General features: G+C 50.8%; 2 protein-coding genes across 2 annotated transcripts in view; one reads left to right on the top strand and one right to left on the bottom strand.

The window, feature by feature from the left end:
* Positions 1–2056: 2056 nt before the first annotated feature.
* On the top strand, positions 2057–27340 carry GBX1 (gastrulation brain homeobox 1). Its single transcript, XM_053898728.1, is given in 9 exon segments — positions 2057–3078; positions 19428–19553; positions 19556–19630; positions 19633–19710; positions 19713–19823; positions 19826–19899; positions 19901–19940; positions 19943–20119; positions 21368–27340. Coding segments are annotated over 8 exon segments (1071 nt in total). The 5' UTR covers positions 2057–2546; the 3' UTR covers positions 19978–20119; positions 21368–27340.
* Positions 23284–27356, bottom strand: part of AGAP3 (ArfGAP with GTPase domain, ankyrin repeat and PH domain 3) — a 55254-nt gene continuing 51181 nt past the window's right edge. The window contains 6 exon segments of the mRNA XM_053898729.1: positions 23284–23912; positions 23914–23991; positions 24133–24388; positions 25055–25277; positions 25424–25514; positions 25612–25766. Coding sequence (XP_053754704.1) covers positions 23784–23912; positions 23914–23991; positions 24133–24388; positions 25055–25277; positions 25424–25514; positions 25612–25766 — 932 coding nt within the window. The 3' untranslated portion in view covers positions 23284–23783.

Below are 27356 nucleotides of genomic sequence, written 5' to 3'. Positions count from 1 at the left end.
GAGGGGTCAGAACAGGACCTTCACTCCAGGTCTTATTTACTGGTCCGAGGGAGAGGTGTCGATATATATCCATTTGAGCTTTTGGAATCTTGTACTATGCAATTTTATTACCTATGTAAAAAAAAAAATGGAGTGCCATTCCTTTTAAAAATGTCTCTTCCTTTGTGCTTCATTCGCTGGTGGTGGTACTGCTCATTCAGCTTTAATTTCAGAGCTTGTAAGCCAAAGTCTCCTCAATAATTTATCAAGGCAGTGAGCCTCTGTTGTGTGTCCGACACTGTGCAGCCATCAAGCCAAGTACTGACCTCTCATCTTCAAAGCACAATACACTTTTGAAACCTGGTCTTCCATATTGGTACCGTGAGGCGTGTGGTCACTTCAACAAAGGGTTCCGAAGCATATCTTTAGAGGGATGTACAAAGATTATCCTAGTACACTAGTAGTGAGGTAGGGCTCGCAGACCTAGGGTGAGACACCTCTTCTTTCTCCGTGGCGACATCTTCCCACTAGGCTTGTCTCTCAGAGGTTTCATGAGTTTAATGTAGAGCCCGAGATAGATCAGGACCGCATGGAAACCGCACTCTTCTCCCTTTTCCACTCTGACGAGTTGTCAATCAAGCATAACCAAAGAAAGCGCCCTTCTTGGTTGCCCCCCCCCCCTTTTCTGTCCCACTCTGGTGACGGTGTCTTTCAGGGTACTGTTTTTTAATACCTCAGTCTGACATCAGTGGTGTTCACTAGGTCACCACGACACTCCTGATTTGAACAAGTGTCACTGAGATCCAGAGTTCTCCCCTTGCCTGCTCTGCCTTGGCTCAGAAACGCTTACCTGAGCCAAGTAACTTCCCCTATCTAGACTGCATCTTCCTAAACTGGCCTGGCTTTGCTATTAATTTTAACTAGCTTGACTCTCCCTGCTCCCCCCCCCCCCAACAGTTTCCCAGTGACCAGGTGACCCTCATTTTAGCGAGGTAGGCTTGCTCTGTATCCTGAAGCTCGGGTCACTCTTCTGTTGACTTGCCTGTCTTAAGTCTTTCGTGCCCATTGACCTGAGGCTCCTATCAAGCAAAAATGCCCATGACTTTTGCCTCTAGATTGACAACTACGCTGCTGGGAATTGGGGGTGGGGGCGGCAAAAGACGCTACCATTTCTGTGTCTGAGAATGGGGGAGGTGAGTAGAGTCATCTGCAATTAGCGAATAATTAGCGCTGCTGACCCTTGGGGCTCATCAGCGCTCCTGGGGCCAGCCCCCAGCAATCAGCTAGGGCAGGTCGAGAGTGTCAGGCCCAGGAATGAATAGGGCTCATCAGCGGTGCTGGAGCCAGGGAGCCAATCAGGGAAATTAATAGCAGGAGAGAGGGAGGGAGAGAGAGAGAGGGAGGGAGGGAGACAGAGATAGACGGACAGACAGACAAGAGATACAGATAGAGGTGAGAAATGAGAAAAAAATAGAATAACAACTGGGATGGGGAATGAGAAATAGGAATAATCAGGCAGGAATAGGGATAGAAAGGAAGGCAGGAAAGGGAAGAGTGGGAGGAAGGAAGAGCACGTAAGGGAAGGGGGAGAGGTGAGAGGAATGGTAAGTACTTGGCATAGTGTGGGCACTCGAGGAAATTACCTACAGAGGCTACAGTGAGGAACTGAGGTAGTCCGCCACGGAGGAGGGAGTGAGGACGAAGGGGAAGAGCCACTGTCGAGAGAACAGAGACCCGGGGAGAGGGGAACGGGGCTGGGAAGAAAGTACCGAGGGGGAAAGGGGCCCCTACACGAGGACCCTGAGCTGCGGCGCCCGGCGGCAGAGCGCGCCCCCTGCCGTCCCCGCCTCGCCGCCCGAGGGGGCGCCGCGGTCCAGTCCCGCCCGCGTCGCAGGGGCTTGCTCTTGGGGCGGCCCGGGAGGCGCTCCGGGGACTGGCCCAGGGTCCTGCGGCGGGCGGCGGCCGGGGCCTGGGGCTTTGTGGTCCGGCCCCGCCGCCCTCCCGCCCCTCGCGGTGTGCCCTCCTTGCCGGGCGTCCCTCACCGCGTCCACGCCCAGGCCGGGCGGGCTGGGGGGGGGGGGGGGGGCGGGTTGGGTGGAGGGAGGGGCACCGACCCAGCAGCTGCCGCCGCCTTCTCGTCGGCCGCAAACTTTCACAAAGCGGCGTGTCCGGCCTCATCAATCTCCATTAATAATAGTTGGTTGGGCCGCGGGGGGCGGGCGGGGTCCCGGGCCGGCCGGCCGGGCCGCTGGGAACGGGCTCTGCGGAGGGAGCGGAGCCGGGCGCGGCGGCGGCGGGCGGAGGGAGGAAGTGAAGCGTAATTTGAGGAAGATGGATGAGTCCGGAGGGCGACACCCCCAGCCCGCCCGCTCGCCCGCCCCCTCCCTCCTTATGAGAGCGAGGGAGCGCGGCGCCGGAGCCACACTGCGCCGAGCCCGCGCCCCGCCGCCACCTCGGCCCGGGAGCCTGGGAGCGAGCCCTGCGTGTCCGCGCGGGGCGCCCGAGCCGCGGGGCGCACGGCGGCGCCCGGAGGGGAGCGCCCCGGGGCGGCCGTAGCTCCGGGCACGATGCAGAGAGCCGGAGGCGGGGGTGCCCCCGGGGGCAGCGGCGGGGGCAGCGGCGGGGGCCCGGGCACTGCCTTCTCCATTGACTCCCTGATCGGGCCACCGCCGCCTCGCTCCGGCCACTTGCTCTACACCGGCTATCCCATGTTCATGCCCTACCGGCCGCTGGTGCTGCCGCAGGCGCTGGCCCCTGCGCCGCTGCCTGCCGGCCTCCCGCCTCTCGCCCCACTAGCCTCCTTTGCCGGCCGCCTTACCAACACGTTCTGCGCGGGACTGGGCCAGGCCGTGCCCTCGATGGTGGCGCTGACCACCGCGCTGCCCAGCTTCGCGGAGCCGCCCGACGCCTTCTACGGGCCCCAGGAGCTCGCCGCCGCCGCCGCCGCCGCCACTGCCGCCCGAAACAACCCCGAGCCGGGTGGCCGACGCCCCGAGGGTGGGCTGGAAGCCGAGGAGCTGATGCCCGCCCGGGAGAAAGTGGCAGAGCCCCCACCGCCCCCGCCTCCGCACTTCTCAGAGACTTTCCCAAGTCTGCCGGGTAAGTGCTGGGGCCCGACCAGGGCGCCGGGCGGGAGGCTCGTTCACTTGGAAATCCCAGACAGCAGCCGGCTCAGAATCTCAGCACCTGCCCGGAGCCCTGGAATCCCAGACCCCCAGATGCTGGGTTCTGCAGAACCACCTCCAGTTCTGTTCCAAACACGGCACCTCTAGAGCCCAGAACCGCTGCCCTGCTCTGTCTTCCAGAGTGCCTGAAGCCTCACCAAAGACTTCCCAGTACTCCCTTCCAAATTAGTGCCTTTTCTCCCAGCACTCTACTCCTCACGCCTTGGCTCCCATGTCTCTTTTTAAGAATCCCTTCATTTTTCTTCTCCGCAGAGGATAGAGAAGCTGCAACTGTGGGATTCCTGGGGACACTAGCAAGACCCCAGGGTGAGGGTACATTGGGACAGCTGTCAGTTCAGTAAGGGGAAGGCGATTCTGGCTTCTGTGTTGACCCCAAATGGGCTCTGTGATTGCAGGGGCAAAGGGAGAGTCTTAAAGCAGTGGTGACCACTTTGGTGACCCGGTTTAGCCTTAGTAGTAGAGGTCACTTCTGAATTGGCAGATTTAGAGATAAGCCTTGAAGAACTGAGTAACGGGCCTAGCACCTGCTTGACCAGTACTGACTGGGAGGTCGAGAGAGAGGCTAAAGGCTGGGCTGGGTTGGGTGTGGCACAAATGCCTGGAGTCAAGAATCTAGCTAAGATTCTGGAACCAGTGAGATTCAGCTAAGAGATAATTCAGGAACCCTGGATCCTCCATGGGAAGATGCCCTCTCAACGGAGGCAGGGCGTATTAAGCTGAACCCGGTTTAGAATGAAACTACTCTGAGCCCTCCTGACCTCCCTGGTCAGTCCTTAACCCCTAGAAGCCAGTAAAGCTTTCCCCTATCCAGGGGCAAATCCAGGTGTGAGGAGACCCAAAGCTTATATGATTTAGTGGACTCTATTTAAGAAAAAGAGGGGCTGCGTGCAGGTGTGGGGTTCCTGAAGCTTAAACTTCTTTAGCATGAGGATGGATCCGCCTATGCTTAACCATTCATCACATCAGCTTGGCGGGAGAAAGTGACCTCAGGAGGCCTGGAGGCTGACTCTAGCAGAGGCAAGAAGGAGATCCAAGAGTCCTTTTGTCCTTTGCCAGGAGAAGACAATTCCCGGTGATAGGTTTCTAGGCTCTTCCTTGAAATGGTCCAAAGGTCTCGTCATCCTTCCAGACTCCAAGCGCTGCTACAGGGCTTGTCTTCCTCTTCTTTTCCCCTTGACCCCTGGGCATTTTGGCTTTGGGGATCCAGTTGTTGTTTTTGTACCTGGTTGGGCCGGTGGGGGGGGGGTGCGGTGTCCAGTGGCTGAAGTCTGAGCAGCATCTTCTAAGGAGGATCAAAAGGAAATGATAGAGCAGCACTTGGATGGTGGGAGGAAATGTCCACAAAATTAAAGGGCCCAGAGGGGAGGGGAAAAGTAGCTGGCAGGACGCCATTCGGAAGAAGAATGAATCAGGAGGATTTTCAGAATAGGATAGTCCTAAGGTAGAAAGGAGCAAGGCAGGCCATCAGAGGGATGGCTTTGGGGGCAGTAGGAGCTGGAAGAATAAGCAGATACCTGAGGAAGAGGTGAGCTGAGGGGGAGGAGAAAGGGAGGCAGCCCGGGGAAGGGGAACTGAGGGAGGAACCTGCCTAAGCCCTGGGAAGACTCGTCCTACTCTTTCAGGTCCCCTCGGTTATTTTCACCCATTTATGGAATGGAGGCTCTTTTCTGAAGCAGATAGAATATTTGCTGTAAAAGCAGACAGTGAGTGAGGAAATGAGAGGAGTACGCAGAGGAAAAGAACTGAAAAGAAATATTGAGGAAAGAGGAATAGAGGAAAGGAAGGACCAACAAATGTGCTGTGTCCCCAGATTATCCAAAGGGAAAAGAGACAGAAGAGGTCTGTCTGTTGGAAGAGATAGTTACAAGGGATTTCTAGCCTGGGCTGTAAGAATACTGAACAGAGTCTCTGGACCAGAAGTGTGTGGTGTGTGTGTGTGTGTGTGTGTGTGTGTGTGTGTGTGTGTGTGTGTGTGAGTGAAAGAGTTCTGTTTTGAGAGGTTTGGGAGCAAACTAAATAAATGTTCTAGTAGGAAATGGGGAAAAGTGTCAACACCAGGAGTAATTTTTTAAAAAGGTTTTTCAATATTGGGAGTGATGGTAAACTGGAATTTATACGTAGAGAATGATCAAGGAGAGATCATCATCTGAGGAAAATGTTGGAGGCAATAAAAAGACACTTGTTCTTTGAGTAAAGACAATTTTTTTGGGGGGGAGGGGCGCCTGGGTGGCTCAGTCGGTTGAGTGTCCGACTTCGGCCCAGGTCATGATCTCATGGTTGGTGGGTTCGAGCCCCGTGTCAGGCTCTGTGCTGACAGCTCAGGGCCTGGAGCCTGTTTCGGATTCTGTGTCTCCCTCTCTCTGCCCCTCCCCAGCTCTTGCTCACACTCTGTCTCTGTCAAAAATAAATAAACTTAAAAAAAATTTTTTTTAATAAAAAAGACTTTTTTTTTTTTTTTTTTGGCTAAGAATGATGAGAAGGAGACCCTACAGAGGAAGAATTCTGAGAGGTGCTAGAGTGAAGGTAATCAGTCATATTGGGAAGAGGTACACATAAAGGGTTTATAGTGGGGCTTGTGGGGCAGAGCAGTAAGGAGAGATTTCAGAGGATAGAGACTGAGATCTTTATCTGTGACTGCCACCTCCTATCACTCACCAGGCCACTCACATCCCCCTGGCCAGCCCTCATTTTTCTCCTTAAGTAGTTGAGAAAAGAAAAGGAGATTCCAGAAATGTTAAACGTAGAATCAGTGTGGGGAGTGAGGACACATGGCCCTTGCTGAAAATGGGAAAATGGATATTTGGGGAATTGTATTAGAATATTTAGTATGAAATAAGAGAGTTTTTGCTTGAATAATGGGATTGAAACCTCAACATTAGAAGAGTTTTGGAGAAAGAATGCTGTCTTTAAAATGAGAGAGGAGGAATTGCTCTCCTAGTGTGAATGGGTAACATTGCTCTGAAATTAATTTCCATTTGTTTAGCATTTTACAGTTACTAGCCCTGCTAAGTGAAATTATAGTGAAGGTAGGCCAGTTTGGAGAATGATGAGTGAAGTTCTTTTTCTTGGGAATTACTATTTTTTTTTTTTTTTTGAAATTTTGCTTCAAGAGAGACATCACCTTACTACAATTGATGATGAAGAAAACAGAACTTTATACGATTTGCATGCAGGGGTAGAAGCTCTATTAGGAGGCAAAAAAAAAAAAAAAAACCACAACACGGTGTTCAGAAATAATGGGTAGAAAAGGTATTGAGAATGGTAGATTAAAAATAATTCTGGGTTTAGAGTGTGGGCAACAGTGAGGATAATTGGGGAAGGTATCTTGGTGGAAGTGCTAAAAGGAGAGAATTTGGATTCCTGGAGAAGATTTAAAAGTATGAATCCACAGAAGAGCCCAGAATAGCAAGCCATTTATATAATTAAAAAATCATTAGCCATATTAAAAAGGTAGAAATAAACAGATGAAATTAATTGTAATAACATATTTCATCAAACCCAATATGTCTGATACTACTTCAGCATTAATCGATATAAAAATATTTAGTGAGATATTTTATATCCTCTTTCCATATTGCCTTCAGTCTCCAGTGTGTATGTTATACTCCCAGCACGTCTCAGTTCCATCAGCCGTGTTTCAAGTGGTCAGTAGCCTCATGTGGGCAGTGGTGACTTTTACTCAACATAACTGATCTAAAAGTCGTAAGAACAGAGTCATGTGAAAGTGATGGGGGCAAGGAGCTTTGAATTGGGGTGGATAGTGAAGCCTTCTCCGTGTTAGGAATAACGCAGAAAAGAGAGTAGCAAACTCTACGTAAGTAAACCGTCAAAGGGGAAAAGGGAGTGGGTTGGGCAGCGGTGATCCTGTTGTATGTGAAGGTGCACGTGAGCTCTGACCGAGAGTAGGTCCCAGCTGACTTGCAGACGTGGTGCAAATACGCGTCACAGAAACGATGGGGGAAGGTGATGCTGTGTGCCGGGGGAATGATGGAAAGAGCTGTCCGTTGGTAGAAACACAGAAGAAAACTTTAAATTGGGGGTGCTTACAGCAATGATTCAGGGAGAAAGGAATTGGATTGCTTGAAAACAAAGACTTAAGAAGTGAGGGATGGCAGAGAGTCCAAAATTATCGTTGGATGGATGATAAACATATAGTGAGAGATTCCCATGGAAGATAATGCCAGTATGGAGCATGGTGAAGAGAAGAAAACATTTGAGAAGAAAACACTGAGATGATACAGGAAGAAGAATATGCTGGGACCAACTGGGAAATGACAGTGTAGTGAACGTTATTTTTAAAAACTAAGTTAAAAATTTGCTGATTTCTGAATAGAGATTGGCAATAATGACAGAAACCATGCAAGGAGACTAGGGAAACTTTCTAGGAGCATGATATTTGAGGGCTGATTGCTATGAGCTAAGCACCCAATTGTAGCTAGAGAACATTTTAGGTGACCATCAATTTTTGAATAGGTGCCCATTATGACTGTCAAGATGTATTTACTCATGAGAGAAAAACAGGAAATGATAATGTGATATGGAATCAGAGACTTCTGTTACAATTAGGAGGGAAATTTTTCTTGGAAGCAATGGAGACGCATGTTTTCCCAGAAATGTTGAGCACACAGAGTGTTTGCTCCGCTGACATTTATAGAAAGGCAAGTGTTGCATTAACTTAATGTGATCGAAGGGTCATTTATTTAGGAGTCATGACACATGCACTCAGGTCTCAGCTTCGTCACTTATTAGTTGTGCAGCTTTGGCAAGTTGCTCCCTTCAATTCAGGGAACATTTATTGTGTGTTTATTATGGGCTTAGTATATTCAGGACCCTATGGGAGAGTCAAGTCTTATAACTTCTCTAGGCTTAAGTTTCCTCATCTGAAGCATAAAAGTTTTGATTTAGATTATTTAAAAAAATTTTTTTTTAATCATTTATTTCTGAGACAGAGCATGAGTGGGGGAGGGGCAGAGAGAGGGGAGACACGGAATCGGAAGCAGGCTCCAGGCTCCGAGCTGCCAGCACAGAGCCTGACGCGGGGCTCGAACTCACGGACCGTGAGACCATGACCTGAGCCGAAGTCGGACGCTCAACCGACTGAGCCACACAGGCGCCCCCAGATTAGTTTTAATGTCTCTGTCAATTCCATAGAATAAAAGCTTGTTTTTCTAGCTTCAGTGCATTTCATGGGCCCCTTGTAAAGGGATCTGTTAATTATTAGTAGGGGAAAAATTACATCTTTATTTTTACTTTATTCCTAACTAAAAGTTGGCATTTTCTTTAATTACGAGTGTAGGCCAGAAACAATAGTAGTTTCAGCAGTCACTGAGATTTTTGTCATCAATAGAAATTACAGATGCTTTCTTATAAGTTTATATAGTCTTTGGAGGCATCTTGTTCAAAGAATTAACAGGCGTATATGATTATAACACAAATGCATTTTTAAATATCTGAAAACTGCATTTTTATATAGTTGGCTTCTCATGTAATCCTATGTGTTTTATGTTATACACCTAAAAAACATTATTCTGAGAAGGGATTCACAGGTTGTATCAGACTGCCAAGGAGTTCATGGCACAAACAGTGTTAAGAACCCCTAGTTGAGGGACAGAGATCTTAGAAATGACAAGAGGAAAATTGTATCCGGAGGATTAGAATGGGATCTTGAGGTGCCTTATACCGTTGTGAAAGTAACACTTGGGAGGGTTGGAATAGAGAAGGGGGATCTCTGCGGTGGCATATGTAAATACGGAGATATATATTTAGATGATTAGGAGGGTAATTCTTATACTCAGAATGATGGGCATAAATAGTCTATACTGGGAATAATGGGAGTGAGGAAGTAATTGGAATAATGAAGGGGAAATATTTTAATTGGAAAGGAGGAACATGACATGATGAACGAAGTGCTTTGCATTGAGAGTAATGTCACGATGGGAAGCTATAGGCAAGAATTTTGCCTTGAAAGTAATGAGGAAAGAAGGAGCTTTGCCTCAACCGAAGCTGGGAATTGGGAAAGGGAAACGAGCATGATGGAGCAGATGTGCAACAAGAGAAACTTAAGGAGGACTGATGGCAGGGAAAGGGGTTGGTGGGAGAGGATTTTTATCTAGAGGGAATAGGAAAATGCCCCACGCTGGGGTAGGAGAGAAGAAACCCCGAACCAATGGAAAGCATGGCACTGTCTGTGCAGGTGGTGGTGCTCATGGCTACAGTGGTAGTGATGATGAGGCAAGAGGTCTGGGTGTGGGAGTGATGGAGAAAAGGCTTGGGTTTTTCGTTGGCAATACGGTCGTGCTGGGAGAAAGTTGTCAGCTTAGAAACACCGATGTGTTAATTGGGAGAAAGAGTGTGGGGAGAAGAGATGCTTGAATTTGGTGTGATGGAACAGCGGACTTACACAAGTTGAACTGAGTTGTGGTAGCAAGAGGCAACACAGGACTACAGCTAGTTGTGAAGCAATGTCTTCATTCCCTTCCCATTGTGGAAGGGAAAGGAATAACCTTCAAGTGATGGCATGAGAAATCTGTATTAGAAGCAAGGGGGCTGCAGGGACTCAGAGAGACTAGGGTTATGAGGAGGGAAGAGCACTGTGTGAAAAATGAGCATGGGAGAAGCAGAAAAAAATGCTTCTGAACTGGGGGTGAGGGGAGATGGATTTCTTGCTGGATTACGGAGGAAATGGAATTACAATGGAAGCAATGGAGAAAATGGAAGTGTGTATTGGGAGCAACGGGAAGAGAAGCATAGTGCAGAAGTGTACTAGAAGGAGGGAGGGAGACGAAATTATCCTGAGAGTGAAGGTAAGAAGCACTTTGTGCTGGATTTGGTGACAGCCCTTCTACACGTTATGCATAGATACTAGAAACGTGTGACTGAGGGTTCCCGGCCAAGTCACACCCGTCTATGTCTTAACTTCCTCATCAGTACCATTAGGGGTTTGAGTTAGATGATCTCCAAGGTCACTTCCGGCTCTACAATCGTTTTATCTGTAAGGATACCTTTATTAATTAATTGTTTCCTTTGGGGGGAAAAAGGCATCCTGAGCAAAGGTTGGGGGAAATTCTGTACCTCTCAGTGCTGAATTGTCGTGGCCACTGAAAAGGAGGCAGGCTGGGATATGTACATCTTGAGGCGAAGTCGGGGCTGGGCTTGACGATAGTGGAGGTCTTGTCTTCTGGGATTGGGGAGGTGTTATCAGAGCTATGGCTGTGTACGGTTGTCAGAGAGAGAAACGTCTGATGAAGGTGAGTGATCTTATCAAGGCCAAAAAAAATTTGGGATGGGAGCCCCTGGGTGGCTTAGTCGGTTAAGCGTCTGAGTCTTGATTTCGGCTCAGACCACGATCTCACGATTGTGAGACCAAGCATCTGGCTCTGTGCTGGGTTTGGAGCCCGCTTAAGATTCTCTCTCTTCCTCTGTCCCTTCCCCGTTCTTGTTCTCATTCTCTCACGCTCTCTCTCCCCCTTCCTCCTTCCCTCTCTAAATAAGTTAATAAATACACAGCAACAACAACAAAACTTTAAAAAATTGGGGATCAGTTGTGCCTGACTTTACCTGGTGAGGAAGGAAGGAGTGCCCGTGAGGGAGTGAGAAAAAGAGAAGCCGTGTGGTGGAGCCCGTTCCTGGCCTTCTCCGTTACGTCTTCATCTGGTACAGTATTTGTGATAGGGTGCCACGGCAACCCAGTGTTCACAAAGAGATGTGGTGCTGCACGGCGGGACGAGCATGGGCTTTGGATACAGATATTAACAGCAGCATACTCAGTCACAGTTTCCTCACCAGCAAAACGGGGCAACGATACTTACCTCACAGAGTTAAGGATTAGATGAGAAGATGTTGTTCGGCATCCTCAAGTAATAGGTGTGCAAGAAATTCCTGGTGTCGTCCGTGTACTGGAAACGGATGGGGAGCCTACCTGGGAATTAAGTTGTGGAAGACTTCTTTACTAGAACCGCATAGGATAGGTGACACCCTTTGTGCTGATAGGGAGAAATAAGTCTGGAAGTAATGCTAGAAATAGCACCGTCTCCTGAGAAGTGAATGCCGGGAGAGAACCAAGGTATGCAGCTGATGAGGGTAGATGTCCCATTTTTTCCTTTGGCTCTTTCCCCCTCCTCTGATTTCTCTGTCTCACATTTCGGCATTCTCTGTAGAAGCCAAGACTACCCAACACCTTCCTTCCGTGTCCCACCGGAGCCTGTTCTTTTCTTTACATTGTGTGTATATTAAAAAACACCTCTCCTTCTTTCCTCACCCGAATTCCTATTCCCTCATATGTCTGATCTCGCCTTGACGTTAAGAGCAAAGCTATTGGATTAAAGTAATTCACACTCAGATGGATTAAGGAGATTTTTTAAAGTCCAGATGAATTTCAAACTGGTGGAATATTAGGTGGCGTTATTATGAATAATTTCAGGTAATGCGGAAACACTGTTTTGGATGGGATTGCTGTGGAGTGAGGCGGAGAGGCTTACCTTCCCCGGAGTCGTGCAATTATTGTCACTTGCGGTTACAGCACGGGGTGCGGTCAGAGCTCTTTGGGTTGCAGGTGACAGTAGCTCAACTCTAAGCTAAAATGGGCATTTATGGATTCACGTGGTTCTAAGTATAGGAGTTGAGTGGATCCGAAAATGCAAACAGTATCTGTTAGATCTTTTCTTTTCCTTTCACTTGGCTGAAGGAAAGAGGCTTTGCCACATTCCGTCTTTAAGAGAGGTGAGAAAGGGCACAAGCATAAGCAGCTCTAAATTTTTACAATCCTAGCTTGAGACCCCAGTGGATTCTAACACACACACAATTCACTGGAGTCCAGTCTCCTGGCAGATGGGAGAGATGGGATGTTAGGATTGGTCAGATCCAGGCCACGTGCTGCACGGCCGTGAAGGCGGGGAAATGCGATGGACAGGCCACCGTACTGGGTAGTTGATGAAAAGCGGTGCCCAAAGGGAGGGAGGGACGGGTGCTGAGCAGACAAAAATAAATCCCAAGCAGATGTCTACCTCAACCCAAAAGAAAGAATCTACCTTAACTCCCTTCCAGTACTAGGGAGGAAAGCCTTCTCCCTGGCTCAATAAATACTCCTAAGAGTGAGGGAAGAGACAGGGAGAGCGGAGCGCTGAAGAGAGCTCTGTAATGAATGAGGTGGAGAGATGGGCACGGTAGAAGAATGTCTATTCCTCAGTGAGGCTGAGTCCTGTACAAGAAAGAGCTGTACTTGAGGGATGATGGAGATATTTGTAAACTAGAAGCTAGAAAAAGAAATGGATAGTAAAACTGTTTCCATAATTTGGCGATATTATTTTTTAAATGAAAAAATACAGGGGTGCCTGGGTGGCTTAGTTGGTTAAGCGTCTGACTTCGGCTTGGGTCATGATCTTATAGCTCGTGGGTTCAAGCCCCGCCCCACATCGGGCCCTGTGCTGACAGCTCGGAGCCTGGAGCCTGCTTTGGATTCTGTGTCTCCCTCTCTCTCTACCCCTCCCCTGCTCGTGCTCTGTCTCTCTGTCTCTCTCTCAAAAGTAAACAAACATTTAAAACATTTTTTAATGAAAGAATACATTTCTAAATAAAAGGGATGCTGACTGGTAAGATTACATCATACAAACAATAAGGACAGAAAAAATAGATCTGGTAGGAATTTTGTCTTGGGGAATGATGGGAGAAATAGCCTATTAAGGACAAAGGTGAAATTTGGTAAGTGAGGCCACTCTTATGGCAAGTGTAAGAGCCTTCTCTGAGCATGGTAAGGGAAGATATTAATGATGAGGCTGGAGCTCTGGAGTGATAAGTGAAAGGAATGAGATCTAACTAAAACCAGGTTTGGTGGGAAGGTTATCTGATGAGGCGTCTGGGCATTTACTTCAAGTGCAAAGGGAAAAGAAGATATTTTACCGGAAAGGATAGAAGGAGCATTGGTTGGAGATTTAGGAGACCAAGGTTCTAGACATTAATCTATCTCTAGCCGCGTGACTTAGGAAAATCATTTAATCTTTCTGAAACTCCATGTTTCCACCTGAAATAAGGTTGCCAAACCTTCCATTAGTGCTACTAATAGGTCTACTCTATTTCAGCGAGTTGCTTAAAGGTAAATAGTAAGCGTGGAGATGTTTTGGAACATCAACGTTTGCAAGGGTGCCCTTGGCAATGACAGTGTTGGTATGCCATGAGAGGAACTCTGAGCTTGGAGTGGTGGGGAAATTGCCCTGAGCTCGTCATGAAGGTGGGAGGGGTCCTGGACGGCAGTGGTGTAGAGAAAACTCTCAAGTCAATTTGGAGTAAGGAGTGCTGAAGGGTCGTGGGAGAGTGGAGAGACAGAAAGTAAAAATGAATTTTCCTTATTGCACCAAAAGTGATAGGAAGGGGTGGTAGCATGAAAGGGGATGAGTGAAAAATAAATTGAAAGTGAGCTAATTGCCGTAAATGACGAGAGGAAGTACTGTCTCCACAAAGAACAGAGAAATAATTCCGTGCTGGACATCATGATGAAGATTTGGAAACGAGAATGGTGGCAAACATACCTCTTTTTTTGAGGGGTGACCTGAGTTTCTTTCTACCTTTTGACCTCACGCAAAATTGTTTCTGTATTCAGGAAGCTGAGTAGTTGACTCGGGAGGAGACTTACTACCCTGACAGTAGTTCAGGGTGTGTGAGGGTAGTTGTTTTGAAAGTAGAGGGAAGTCAGAACTGAGTATCATGAGAGAGAGACTTCTCTTCAGTGAATAATAAAGGCTGTTGAATTTATAGAAGGTGAAACCGAACAGGATGGATGAGGGACAGCACAGGGGCTCTGTGAGTTCCCACAGCTGGGGTCTAAAGTGGTTTTCCACTCCTTGGGTGGTTGTCTGCACCACAACCCAGGCCCGGCCCACCCTTCTTGGTGACCACAGCTCTAGATGGTGCAAGTCTGGTGCTATTTCTTTTTTCTCCTGGAGAGTATCTACCGGGGGTTCTTTGGCCCTTGATTTCTTCCCCAGCCTGACCAGACCCGCTCATAAGATGGGCTTTTCTGTACCTCTGGCGCCCTCTTGGAAGGAAGGCCCCACGCAGATGTGTCCCTGGAGCCTGAATACTGCTCTCTGGAGTGGGAAGTATGCTCTCGGCACGGACTTGACAAGTAATTGTGGCATAAACCTTCTGATTTCTGGTTCTTAGGATAATCACATCCACCATGAGAATTCGTAAGAACTCTAGATATTTCCTCGTAACTGATCTGCCCAGAACTCTAGATATTTCCTCGTAACTGATCTGCCCCACACTCATAGGATAGACACCACACTTCTTTCTGATCCTAGGCTTACACGTAAGGAGTAAGCTGAAAACTCAGCATACTCTTACGTCACCAATAACATCACTTTCATGCGCAAAGAACAGAACCTTTCTGTTTGGCCTAGCTATGTACATAGTCAAATTGTTTCCAATTAAAACTTTTTTCTTCTGAAATTATTCTCATCGAATCATTATTTCCCATGTAAAATTTGCAGTGAGGTCTTACGGATCAAGTTTTTTGTTCATATCAACCGGTTATAGCATCTGCGATTAGTAATTTACTTTTATGGACATTATATCTACCAAGCCCAATTATTCTAAATCAAATTTTGCAATTAGCAATTTTATTAAAAAGATTTGCTTCTGTCAGTTTTTAGTCAATAACACGTTTTTCTACGTGCAGTTTGTTTTATTTTGTTTGATTATATTTACCATTAATATTCATTACAAATCAGATAAAATAAAATAGCTTGCATTTATTTTGTAGCTCATCCATTAGAAAAGAGTAAGCTGTTTCAGGATCACTATATTGTTTTGTTTTTGACAGAGTGTGCACGTGCACACCAGGTGGGGAGGGGCAGTAGAGCGAGCAAGAGAACCTTAAGCAGGCCCATGCTCACGTGCAGCGTGGAGCCCCAGTCCCACAGCTACGAAATCATGACCTGAGCAGAACTCACGAAGCGGATGCCACCTGGGTGCCGCAGGATTGGTACATTGTTAAGGGTTGGTCTCCCTTTTTGCCTCACTCAATTCTTTTCAATGTGTCTCCTTCACTTTGGGCAGTGATTCTCGAAGTGCTTTTAGTGGAGCAAAGAACATGTGGCAGGGTGAGAATGCTTTGTTTTGCTCTAAATGCAGCAATGTTTGGGGGGAGAAAGGCAGGGGTGTGGTTTTTGTAAGCTTTTTGCTCTTCCCCCCCCCTATTTTCTACCCCTCCTTTCAACTTTCCAGCCCTTTGACTTTCTCCGATTCATCATTTCATTCTCCTGCCACTACATCTACCCCACTTCTCTCTCGTCCCAGTCCTCTTTCTGCCTTCTTTGGCCTTACCTTTTCTTTCCTCACTTCTCAGTGTTATTCACTGCCCTAGACCTTCTCCTTTGAGAGTCAAGCTGTATTTCCCCCTCCCGTGGCTTTCTCCTATTGCCCCGCCCCCACCTGCCTCCAAGAGTTCCTTATCAGAGCCCTCGATGTCATGATTATAAAGGCTCAGAGAGAAACTCTGGCCCCTGTCACTCGGCATCCCACCGGGATCGAGTAACCAAGAGAGGTTGTGAACCTGTGCCCCATGTATGGCTTTAAAAGCAGCACTGAGGGAGGCCTGCTTATGTGGGCTTGGTTTTATGGAATCTGTCTGAAGACAGAGGGATAGATGATATGATCTCAGGGGGCCCTGCCAGATCAAGGAAGCTGGGAGCCTCGTCTCAATCACCATCAGTTTAGATTTATGGGACGCCCCCTGGGTGCTTGGAGCTGTGCTAAATGATTTCACCCTTCAGGCCCTGAAATCCAGTTTCTGCCTTTTTAGCAGCTGTTTAAAATATTGTAGTGTTGGGCTGCGTTTTTACAAGCTTTTATTCTTTTTATTATTTACTACAAACCATGTTTTAAAAATTGCAAGTTCAAGGATTAGTAATGATGTACGTTCACTTCATGTATTTGGTATGATGTATAGAGTAATGAGGGGTTTCCCCTCCTTTCTTTAGCATAAGACCCTATAGATTCCCACTGCATATGGATTTCTCTCCAGCCAATGTGAGATCAGAGGGCATACTGAAAAGTGGATAGAATCATACTCATGGAGAGGATGTCTTCTGGGGACTGGATGGGGTGGAGTTGTGGGGAATATTTTAGGAGAGGGTTGGGAAAGGAAGAACAGAGATAGAAGTGGGAGAGAGAGGGGCGCCTGGGTGTCTCAGTCGGTTAAGCGTCCAACTTCAGCTCAGGTCATGATCTCGTGGTTCATGAGTCGAACCCCGTGTCGGGCTCTGTGCTGACAGCTCAGAGCCTGGAGCCTTCTTCAGATTCTGTGTCTCCTTCTGTCTCTCTGCCCCTCCCCTCCTCAAGCTCTGTGTCTCTCAAAAAGAAATATTAAACAATAAATAAATAAATAAATAAATAAATAAAAAGAAGTGGGAGAGAGGGAGGAAGGGAGAAAGGCTGGGAATAGGTTTTTATTTAGTCAACAAATATTTATTAGGTGCCTACTCTGTGCAGTTGATTTCCTAGATGCTGAAGATACAGCAGTGAAAAAATGTATTAAAAATCCGTACCTTCATGAAGCTTATATTCTAATAGGAAAAGACAGTCAATAAAATAAATAAAATTGGTGACATGTACTATAGCAACAATAAAGCAGAAAAGGGAGATAGGAATACTGGGAGTTGTTTGTTTGTTTGTTTGTTTGTTGTTTGTTTAGGGAGTTTTCATTTTTAAAAGATGATCAGGGAACATCTCCTTGGTAAAGCAAGGACTTGAAGGAGTCAGGAAATGAGCCAGCGCAAAAATCTAGATGAAGAGCCTAGTATTCCAAACAGAAGAATAAGTTGGCGGAGGGGGGAGGGCAGGGCAGGCAGAAGCAGGGAAACCAGTTTGAGAAAAGGTCGATGTACTGGGCAAGACATGAAGCTGACTTGGATTAGTGGTCGAAGAGGAGGTGGTGAGAAGGGCAGGCTCTGGGATCGGGCATGGGTTGTGAGAGAGAGAGGAGTGAAGGATTGATCTGAACCACAAGGAGGACGGACTACCATTAACCAAGCCGGGAAATACATGGTGCAGATGGTGAAGAGCTGGTTTGGGGGAGAGGTCAGGAGTTCAGTTTGGGACATGTTAAGTTTGGGGTGCGTGGAAACGGAAAGGAGTGTGAGGAGGAACCATTGGCGACGCGAAGGAGGAAGCAAGGATGTGACGTTGCAGAAAACAAAACGTACTTGGCCAGGAAGGAGGGACCGGAGAAAGTGTGGACCGAGAGGGGAGAGGCCGTGAGAGGGATATCGAGACACCACGTGGAGCGGGTGCTGAGAAGCTCTGACCAGCTGCCAAAGAGAATAGAGCATCCTTGCTAATGAAAAGCAACAAACAGGAGGAACATGGGAAGGCTGGGTGAGCCTAAAGTAGGGTGTGCCACACGGGTTTTGAAGTCAGATAGAATGAAGCACGAAAGGAAGAAAGGCAGGGCCTGGGGATAAAAATGCCCTTGAGATGCGCAGCAGCTGACTGTGACGGTGGTGGGTAATCTGGAGGTGGGCTAACAATTCTGGCCTCTAAGGGGAGTGTAAACATGGTTCTCAAGGAAAAGAAACAGGCGTAGATTGATTGCGTCAGGGAAGGGAAAGGACAACCCCGGGATGGGGAAGGGAAAGTTACTGGCTGTCCTGGAGACGCTGAGAAGTTCCTTCTGGAGCACAGGCAGGTGGGGAGGTGTGCTGGAAGGTGTTCTAGCCCCGTAGGCATGCTGCACACACGTTTCCCCTTTAAAGCATTTCACCGCTCCTGAAGTTATTTTACTTCGGGCCGTATTTCCACCTCAGATCTTCTGCGTGTCCCGTGTGATGCGTGGTGGTTATAGATAGATGCAGTCCGGCACCTACAGAAGCCTGCCCTCTTCACAAACATCAACCGGATGGTAAAAAGCTGACTATTCAGTTTACTCTTGTTCTCTTTCCTATGGTTGGACTTTCTTTTGAGTTTTTGTTTCACTGCTTATTGGCCCTTTGGGCAGCAAACAAGGCAGTTTTACAACTCAACTACTGAAAATATTTGTAACGCGTTCTTTGCAGTTCTGACAAAACAGTGGGCAGGATTAAAACCAATGATTAAGTATTAGAATTACACACGGATTTGAAATGCTTCATATGGCTGATTACAAATAATCAGTAATCTACTAAATGAGCCAAAATTTATTTTACCATTTTCCTATCTGTATTTTCCCCTGTTGCACTTCTCTTTCTTCGTCTCCTCCCGTATTCCCTCCAGTTCCTCCAGCTGACGTCAAGCTCGGGGGCCTCAGGATTCTGAACTTGAGCAGAAAGCAGCTGTTATGTTGCTCAAGCATCCTTGGTTGGGAAAGAGGGAAGGTGGGAAAGAGAAGATATCATTTTATAATTAAGGAGTAGGGAAGGGTGAAAAGGGGACTAAGAGGGCTAAGCGATTGGAAGAAAAATCTGGCCACAGATAAGGTGGCCCTGGGAGGGCTCCCCATTCAGGGCTGGATGATCTGGTCAAGAATTAGAAGTAGGGGTAAGGAAACCTCTTTGGGGTAAGGAAATCCTTTGATAATATTTCTTGGCCCAGATTTGGGGATCGGTGGGATGGGGAATCAGATGACCCTTAGGTTTCGTCTGGAAGTGAGATTCTAAGATTCTAGATCTAGGGAAGAGGGAAGGTAGGGAGACAGAACAGAGTTTAGCACTGGGTGGGTGAGGATTCCTAGGAGAGTAACAAAGGCCAGCAGTGTGATGTCCCCCCTCTATCCTGCAGAAGCGCATCCTTCTACACAGCTTCCTCCTGCCCATAGTAACGGAAAGGCTCCTAGGCCGGGTCCCACACTGCTTCATTCTGGGACCTGAGGCTGTGCAGTCTGGATCTGGAGGGCTGGTGAAGGAGTGGAAAGTGACTTGTCTGGGTTTGGAGAAAGCTGGGAAGGTAGTGGGTGGGGAGAAAGAGGTGGGGGGGGCGGTGGTAAAGTTGGGTCACAGTCCTGGGAATGACATTCCTTTGATATATGCACTTACTGCCTCCACCCACTTTGCTGTAGTGAAATCTGTGCTGGTTAATAGCTCTCTTTCCATCTCTTTGTCTTCCCTGAACCTCTTCCCACCCCGTGTCCTGGATGTGCCGTCCTTGTCTCCCTCCTCCCCATCTCCCCCCTTCCATGTCTCGTGCCCTCCTGCCGTCATCCTGTCCGTGCCCGGCCCTGGTTCCATGTGCCTCCTCCAACCTGTCTGCCTTTTCCTTGCCTGCTCCTTCCCCATCCGTGGTTTTCGCTCCCCACAGCAGAGGGGAAGGTGTACAGCTCAGATGAGGAGAAGCTGGAGGCACCAGCAGGAGACCCGGCAGGCAGCGAACAGGAGGAGGAGGGCTCAGGCGGTGACAGCGAGGACGACGGTTTCCTGGACAGTTCTGCGGGGGCCCCGGGGCTCTCCTGGGACCTAAACCGAAGCTAAAGGGAAGTCTGGGGACTGGAGCTGAGGAGGGGGCACAGTGGCAGCTGGAGTGACAGCTCCTGGGGGCAAAAGCCGACGGCGCCGCACGGCATTTACCAGTGAGCAGCTTTTGGAATGGAGAAGGAGTTCCATTGCAAGAAATACCTGAGCTTGACAGAGCGTTCCCAGATCGCCCACGCCCTCAAGCTCAGTGAGGTGCAGGTCAAGATCTGGTTTCAGAATCGGCGGCCAAGTGGAAGCGCATCAAAGCTGGCAACGTGAGCAGCCGTTCCGGGGAGCCCGTGAGAAACCCCAAGATTGTTTGTCCCCATACCTGTGCATGTCAACAGGTTTGCTGTACGGAGCCGCACCAACAAATGGAACAGGGCGCCCGGCCCTGAAGGGGCTCCCAAGGATCCTGGAAGGCAGCCGATCTGTCCCCGAGCCTGCTCTGAGACTGGGTTAGGGTTCTGCGGACCAGCGGGGCTGCTGCTACGATGCTGCCCTGGGAGAGGGCTCCGTCGGCAACTAACTTAGCGCTAGGTACGCTCTCCTGGCAACCTGAGACCTGGCCCCTGGCCCTGAGCCTATTCCAGGGATCCTCAGACCGGGGGCTTCAGAGCTTGAGTCCTCATCACTGCGGAGCTGTTGTCGGGGGGAGACGGACTCCTGGGGAGGGGGTGGGTTCTCACCCACCAAGGGCCTGAAAGCTTCCCACCAATGCCCTGGGATTACTTCTCACAGGGGTGGAGAGAATCCAGGGTGATGCCTAGCCAAGCTGATCACAGCTCCTTATTTATTTTCTGTAAAGTTTGTATATATGGAGCTATCTGCCTCTGTCTGTCTGTCTGTCTGCACCCCTGAGAGAGACTGGGAAAGTTCGATGTTCCGTCATCATTAGCCAGAGTTCAGTTCCCTCTTACTGCCTTGTGGGCGCGGTCTGGCCTGTCTGTAGCGCAAGGGCACGCAAAGAAACAGAATGAAACTGTCACCGGCCTCCTTAGAAAACCTTCGGCTCGCACCATCTCCCCCCATGTAAACTACCTTCACTTCTGTCCTTCCCCGTCCCGGTACCTCCCGCAGTCCGCACCTAGGCCTCACGTTCCCAGCACAACACTTCTTTTCTCTTTACCCATTAAACAGGCAAGCTTCTTCATCTCTGCTTTCTTCTCTTGGGAAGAGCTGGCAGACTTGAGAACAGAAGGTCCACTCCCTTCTGCGTTACGAGGGGAAATGAGTACTTGACCCTAGTTTATTTAGCTGGCGTACGGCCAGGCCCCAACTAGGTAGACGCTGGCAGTCCCGTCAGTGACTAGGCAGGGCAGTTTGGGGGGTGCACCGTTACCATCCACAAGCTCATTACTTTTTCCGGGCAGAGGACGCAGCAGCTTAGTCCATCCCTGCCGCCCTTTGGTATTTCAGATGTGAGGGCCCGGAGCACGACTCCTTTCTGGTCCTCTGTCCGTACTGCGGCAACTGGTGTCTCCTCCCCATCGCGTGTTTTACCAAGGTTGGGGTACCAAATCCTCTTCTGTTATGAAACGACATTGGTTGAGAGGCCCCCCCGCAAAACGGATGAGGCAGGAAGGAACGATGGTTCTGGACGTGTGTACTATAGGGAAGCTACAGAGATAGGACCTGGGAGCTTGGGGGTTGGCATTCTAAGAGCTAGTTAGGGGGACCAAGTAAACGTGAGGGTGAGAGACTTCAGGGGCACTTGCAAGAAACCGGGTATCCTGTGAGCGAAAGAAGACAAACTAAAGCTATTTGCCATTTCCCCCACCTTCACAGAAGGGCTACTATCCTGTACCAACTGTGGAGCGGGGCTGCACAGACACGCCTGCACAGACATTGGGGAAAGAGGATTATTACAGAAACCAGCTGAAGTTGGGATCATGGTAAGCGGGGCTTCTTGGGAAGAAACCTGACCTGCACTGATCTGGGAGGACAGCTAGGGGAGAGAACAGAGCTGCCGAGAAGAAAAACGGGCAGAGCGAGGAGCGAGGCTAGGACGCTCAGAAGGTTAAGGTCAGGGAGGGAAATACAAGCTCAAATACCTGGCCGGCCCCCTCAGCTTCCTTAGAAAACTGCTGCTACTCCTGATTCCTAGGACGGCAGACCAACCAGTATTCACTCAAACATCTACTGAACGCCTCGTATGATGAAGACAGGCTTTCCTTGGCAGTTCCTTTCTCCTAGCTGGTTTTGGCAACCAAACAGCAAGCCGGGGCTGTGACCGGTTATTCGCAACAGGGTCACGGTTCCCCAGCTCGGATGCAGGGGTCCAGGCTGCAATTTGGCTAAAATCCAGCAAGGCTTGAAAGTTAGGTTAAAAAAAGTAGTCCGGACCAGCCCCATTCCTGATCGAGATTGAGGCTGTCTCTGCCCACGAAGGGAACCTATGAGATTAGATGCTTTTTAGGGGCCAGGCTAGGCAGTGGTTGAGGATCACAGGAGCTATTGTCACTTTGGCTGTCGGGAATTCATGTCCACAGGTCTAGGGCTAGAGCAGACGTTCTCTGGTGTTGTGCCTGAGGGAAGGAGGCTCGGGGGGAAACCAAGGCCCTGATTTGCCATTTTTTTCTGGATTTACTATGAAGCCTCCTAAACTATACTGGACAGTACTCAGCCAGTTAAGCAGCTTGTTTTCCTTAGGGAAAATAAGAAAGTTGATTATTGCTAGTATGTTTCTGAGCCCAGGAGCCCCTTCTTATACATACCAAAGGCCCTATTTCTGTTCTACCCTGATCTTTGCCTAAGGCTCTTATCAGCCTTGCAAAAGGGCTGCGGACCAAGAAAATACAATCTGGTTTATTCTCTGAACAGCATTTACTTAGCATTTGCTTAGTTATCTACCTGCACTTAGGTGGGTTCCCATCAGAGTGCCAGCCCCCCCCCCCCCACCCCAGTGTACACTAAGTGTTGGAGAAAGACGGGGCCACCAGCAAAGCGGTTGTAGGGATAGGAAAACGGGCTCCTTGGAGAGCAGGGACCTTAACTTTGCAAGTTTTCATCCTTTAAGAATAGGTATAGAGGGGTTTCCCTCAGGTCTTTCTAGGATGAGGGATAGAGGGAGAAACAGGAACTCAGGATTCTGCCCCCAGCTTGGCAGGATGTTGGTGGGAATCCAGGTGGTGGTTCTGCCATCAGTGACCTACCTCCTCGCCTCTCCTCAAAAGCAAAGCCGAGGCCTGAGTCCCGGCGGCAGTGCTGCCCTAGTAAAGTCCAGCCACTTGCCCTTGTGGCTTCCTCAGAACTCTTCTCCTGCGCCTTGAGCGTCTCCCCGTAGGTCTGGCTGTGTGAGCGACTTCCCAGACTCTTAGGAAAGAGGACGATGCTTCTGTCCTCCTTCTGGTGCACTTTGGCCAGCACCAGGTGTGGCATGAGGTTACTGGAGACCAGCCGGAAAACCTTTCCGAGGGTAGGGGTGGGGTATGTGAGGAGGGGAAGCAGCAGAAAGCTTCCAGTAGGAAGCACAAAGCTCCGTACCTCCTTTCGGGGTTCGAAGCCAGTGCTACCCACAAACTCAACTACGCTGCTGGCAGGAAAGGGCCAAAGGAAACGCATGTAGTGGCCTGAGCAGAGACCTCAGGGCCTCAGGCCAACCGAGAGAGGAGGAAGTCCCAGAGTACAGACCGAAGATAGCACCAAGAAGTAGGGCTGAAGGGCCTTTCTGGAAGGGCAGAGACATAAAAGGGGAAAACAAGGCCACACACGGTCTGGTTTACTGGCTCATCACACACACCAGATATGTACACAAACATAAATACTCCAATGTACAAATTTACACGGACTCACAGATCACCCCCTCGTCTCTTTCATCCAGCACCCCCCAACCTGTGCCCTATCCGTCCAGGCTCCGTTTTAGGATGAAGGCTTGCAGGGGGCTGGCAGGAGAAGGTAGGAATCCGGAGGAGGGAGAGGTCCTGCTCCCCTCTCCTCACAGGTACCTCCAAAGGGTCCTGTCCCTTTTCAGTGGCACCGTGGGGTAGAGGGCTGAAATACCTCCACTCCCCCTCTGCTGCAGCTCAAATCCCAGATGTCTCCTCTGGTCCCTCTGTCTTTCTCATTTGGCTCTTCTTCTGTTTGACTCTTCCTCATTTCCTCTCCTTCTTCCTTTCTCTGTCTTGGCTCCCCCCAGTGCGTGTAGGGAGGAGGGGCCCCAGGCCATGGAGTCCCTCTGGCCCCTGTGCCCTCTTCCTGGGCCTTATAGAAGGCTAGGACTTCGGTGCAGCTCAGCAGAGGTGTTGGCGCCATTGGCAGGCTCTCTGCTGGGGGTAGGCGCTAAGCCACAGCCCTCCCCAGGGCAGCCATGCTGGATCAAGATGTCCGCGCACATCCTGGCTGCCGGCCCGACGGGCGTAGGCCAGTGGAGTCAGGCCCCGGGCGTCCCGGCTCCTCACGTCCACCCCATACTGCAGAAGGAAGCACATTTTCACAGTTGGCACGATGTGGCAAGGAAGGTGTGGGTTCTTGGGGGCAGAACGGAGAGGAGGTTGGCCAGAGGAGCCTTCGAGGGTGGCCCTGGCAAGGCGAGGAGGGCGCCCACAACTCACCCAGATGAGCAGCTGTGTGAAGACGACGTTGGCCATGGCGCTGGAGAGATGGAGAGCCGTCCGCCCATCCCCATCGCCGTAGGTCTCGTTCACCTCCTCCTTGGACCCGTGGGCCAGAAGCATCACCAGCAGCCGCAGGTCGTCCTCCACCACGGCCCGGAGCAGCTGCTGTCCCAGCGGCACGTCCGAGCTCGGCAGCGGGGCCAGGAAGAGCTTCTGTTCGTACTTGGCCCGTATCCAGCGCTCCTTCTCCTCTCTGCAACCACAGGTCCATCGAGGCATGAGCCAACGGGCGGGGGCTGGGGAGGGTGGTCAGGAAATGGCAGGAGCACCCCGAAAGGGGAATCGGCAGAAACAAGGCATAGGACGGGGCAGTGGAGAGACAAACCTAAGGAACGGACGGCACAGAGTGGGTAATGCAAAGGGTGTGGAAGAGGCTGAAAGGAACACTGAAGAGAGGCCCCTCGGGGGCAGCAGGGATGTAGGGGGCTGAGAGGGCAGGAAGATTCCAGGCAGGGCTCCCGTGGTAGCTTATCTGGACCTGCTGGAACAAAGGGGGTGGGGGGCCTACACTAGGGGCCCGTGCGCTATCCTATCTCCCACCCATTCTCCCCATCTCAGAGCTCAGGCTAGGGCCTTCACGCCACAGAGCGATAGGGCCCTGCGCATGCGCCTCCTGCTGGCCCCTGACCTGCTGATAAGGCTCAGAAAGGGCCTCTTGTTGTGAGGAGTCTGAGTGACAGGCGGGGAGGGGGAGGGGCACCCCAAGGGGCCAACTACCGAGCAGAGCAACAGCCAGTTTTAACCCTTGGAGCACGGCTGCAGCTACTCAGCACCATCCCGATCTTCCCCATACCTGGGCACCACCGTCCCTTCCCTTTCTGGCCAGCCGCAGGGCCCCCCCCCCCCTTCATCCACTCACCGGCAGGCGTCGGGCCCAGGCTTCGCATAGCCATCCAGGGCCCCCTCCCAGACACTGTTGGCCAGGGCATTGCCCATGGCGGTCATGACAGCCAGCAGCTCAGGCGGCCAGTCATCGAGGTCAAGGGAGCGGACGCGGGACAGGTGAGCCCCCAGATGTCGATGGGTCCCTGAGCACTCAATGCACATCAGGGCACCCAGGTTCAAGCTGGCCCAGTCTGGATCTAGGCGAGGAGAGGAAGCAGCATGAAGTCCACGGGCAACCAGCGTGAGACCACCAGGGAGGTCCCCTCCGGTGGCCCGCTGGAAGGCTCTCGTCAGGCTTTCCCAAAGCCACCCCGACCCCAGCCCCGCCGGCCTCCACACTCACTGGGGGCGTCGCAGTCAATACAGAAGCTGTTGCCGCGAACGGTGCGAACGGCCTGCACGGCCAGGGCCGCGTTGTGGTTCCCCACGCGAGTCTGCACAGCGGGAGAGACCGGGGGCGGGGCGGGGGGGGGGGGGCGGTCAGTCACCAGGCCACCTTGGGTCCCACCCCAACCGGGCCTCCGTGCCAACCTTGTCCTTGGCGCTGCGGCAGCCCTGCAGGCTGGCAAGGATCTGGGCCTGCACGCTCTGCACCCACAGCTCCCGCTCCTCCGCTGTCGAGGCCTCGAAGTGCCACGTCTGCCCGGTGAGGGACACCAGCACAAACTCGAAGGACTCCTCCGCCTCTGTGGGGACAGGGATATTTGCCACCATCAGGGAGGGCGCCCCGCTGCCACACCTCCATCCGCTCTCCTGCCTGCCTGGCTCTCGTCCTCTTCCCCCCACCCCAGCCTCCGAGGCCAAGCCCACGAGTGCGGAGCAGCCCTCAGACCCCTCTTTCCCGACCACCTGTGGCGCCTCGGTAAAGACAGGGTGCAAGGTCTTCGCGTCCCTGGCTGGCACTGCCAGGAATGGGCCTGGAGTTCGGAGCAGGGTGCCTCCCGGAGCAGAGCGGGGTGTTTGGAGAAGGATGCGACGGGTGCTAGGAGGCGACGCTGGGAGAGGGTGGGGGAAGGCGGGTGCGGGCACCATCCGTACATGTCAGCTGCAGCCGCCTCATTTTGCAGCTCATTAAACCCAATATTCCTGACGGCGTCAGCGTGGGGCTCCTGGGAGCCGGGCCCCTCCCCCGCTACCCTGGCAGAGAGAGGCAGGAAGGACAAGTGGATGGGGAGAGGAGGCGAGGTTGTCCCCACAAACTGGGATGTGTGAGCGGAAAGGGACCTGAGGACAGACAGCCGTGGTGCCCCGCGCTGTAGGCCGGACCGCGACCCCAAGCGACGTGGTGAAGCTGTTCCAAGCTCTGCTCCTCTCGGCCAGCAGAAGACAGCGACACAAATCTCATTCCCAGCGGTCACCACCCTACGGGTGAACGATTCCTAACAAGCGCCGAGACTGAATGTGTCCTGGGGGCTGGAGAGACAACTCAGATACCTGTGGGGAGGCCCAAGGCCGGAGTTCAGGTTCTGCCCCGGGGCAGCCTCTCGCCTCAGTGACACACAGTCCCTGGACGTCTTCCTGCTGGGCTCCTGCTCTAAGGGCACCTCTAACAGAAACTGCCTCCTAGAAAAAGAACGCTGGTACCCTTCCTTCCCCAGGCTCCACCATTCCACCTCACCTTGCTCTCAGTACAGCCTCTGAACTGCACAAACTCGGCCCTTTGTGGGGCTCAGTTCCCGGGTACCTGGGTCCCCTGCCACGCGTGCTAAGCGTCGCTACACCACGGTAGGCTGGGAAGGGCGGCTCTTTCCCCTAGAGGTGATCTCCACCCACACCCCTATCCCTGACAGTCGGAGCGGAAATGAGCCACTACGCATCGAGAAGTTCAACTTCTCTGGGAGCAAAGAGACTTCAACCACTGAGAGAGGAACACTTTGAAGATACTTTGGGAGAAAATCAGAGGAGTGCCATGATCAACGCCAAATTATGAGAAAGGCCCCGTGGAAAACACTCGAGGAGCTGCAGTTCCTTAGCTTAAAGACGACTAAGGAGAGACCTCGCCAGCTAAGACACACGTATCCAGCACCAGTCATGTGCCCAGCACTCAGGAAACTCAACGGGTGATACAAGAGACACAGAAAGCATAGGCCCTGCCCCCGAGTCTTGGAAGGGCTATTGGAGTAGCCGCCTGCTGTCTTTTACCTTCTACAGGGAATAAAAGAGAAGCTCACGTTTTAGTAGAAAGGGTTTAAATTAGGCAGAAGAAAGCGCTTTTCTAAGATTCTGGGTCTAGATTACCAAAAGAAGTTGTGGAACTATGGTTATTGCTAATTATT

This window comes from Panthera pardus, unplaced genomic scaffold (assembly GCF_024362965.1).
Source record: "Panthera pardus isolate Hobbes unplaced genomic scaffold, ASM2436296v1 HiC_scaffold_9, whole genome shotgun sequence".
NCBI classification, from domain to species: domain Eukaryota; kingdom Metazoa; phylum Chordata; class Mammalia; order Carnivora; family Felidae; genus Panthera; species Panthera pardus.
The sequence above is the reverse complement of the archived record's forward strand: the minus strand, read 5'-3'. Positions and strand labels throughout refer to the sequence as shown.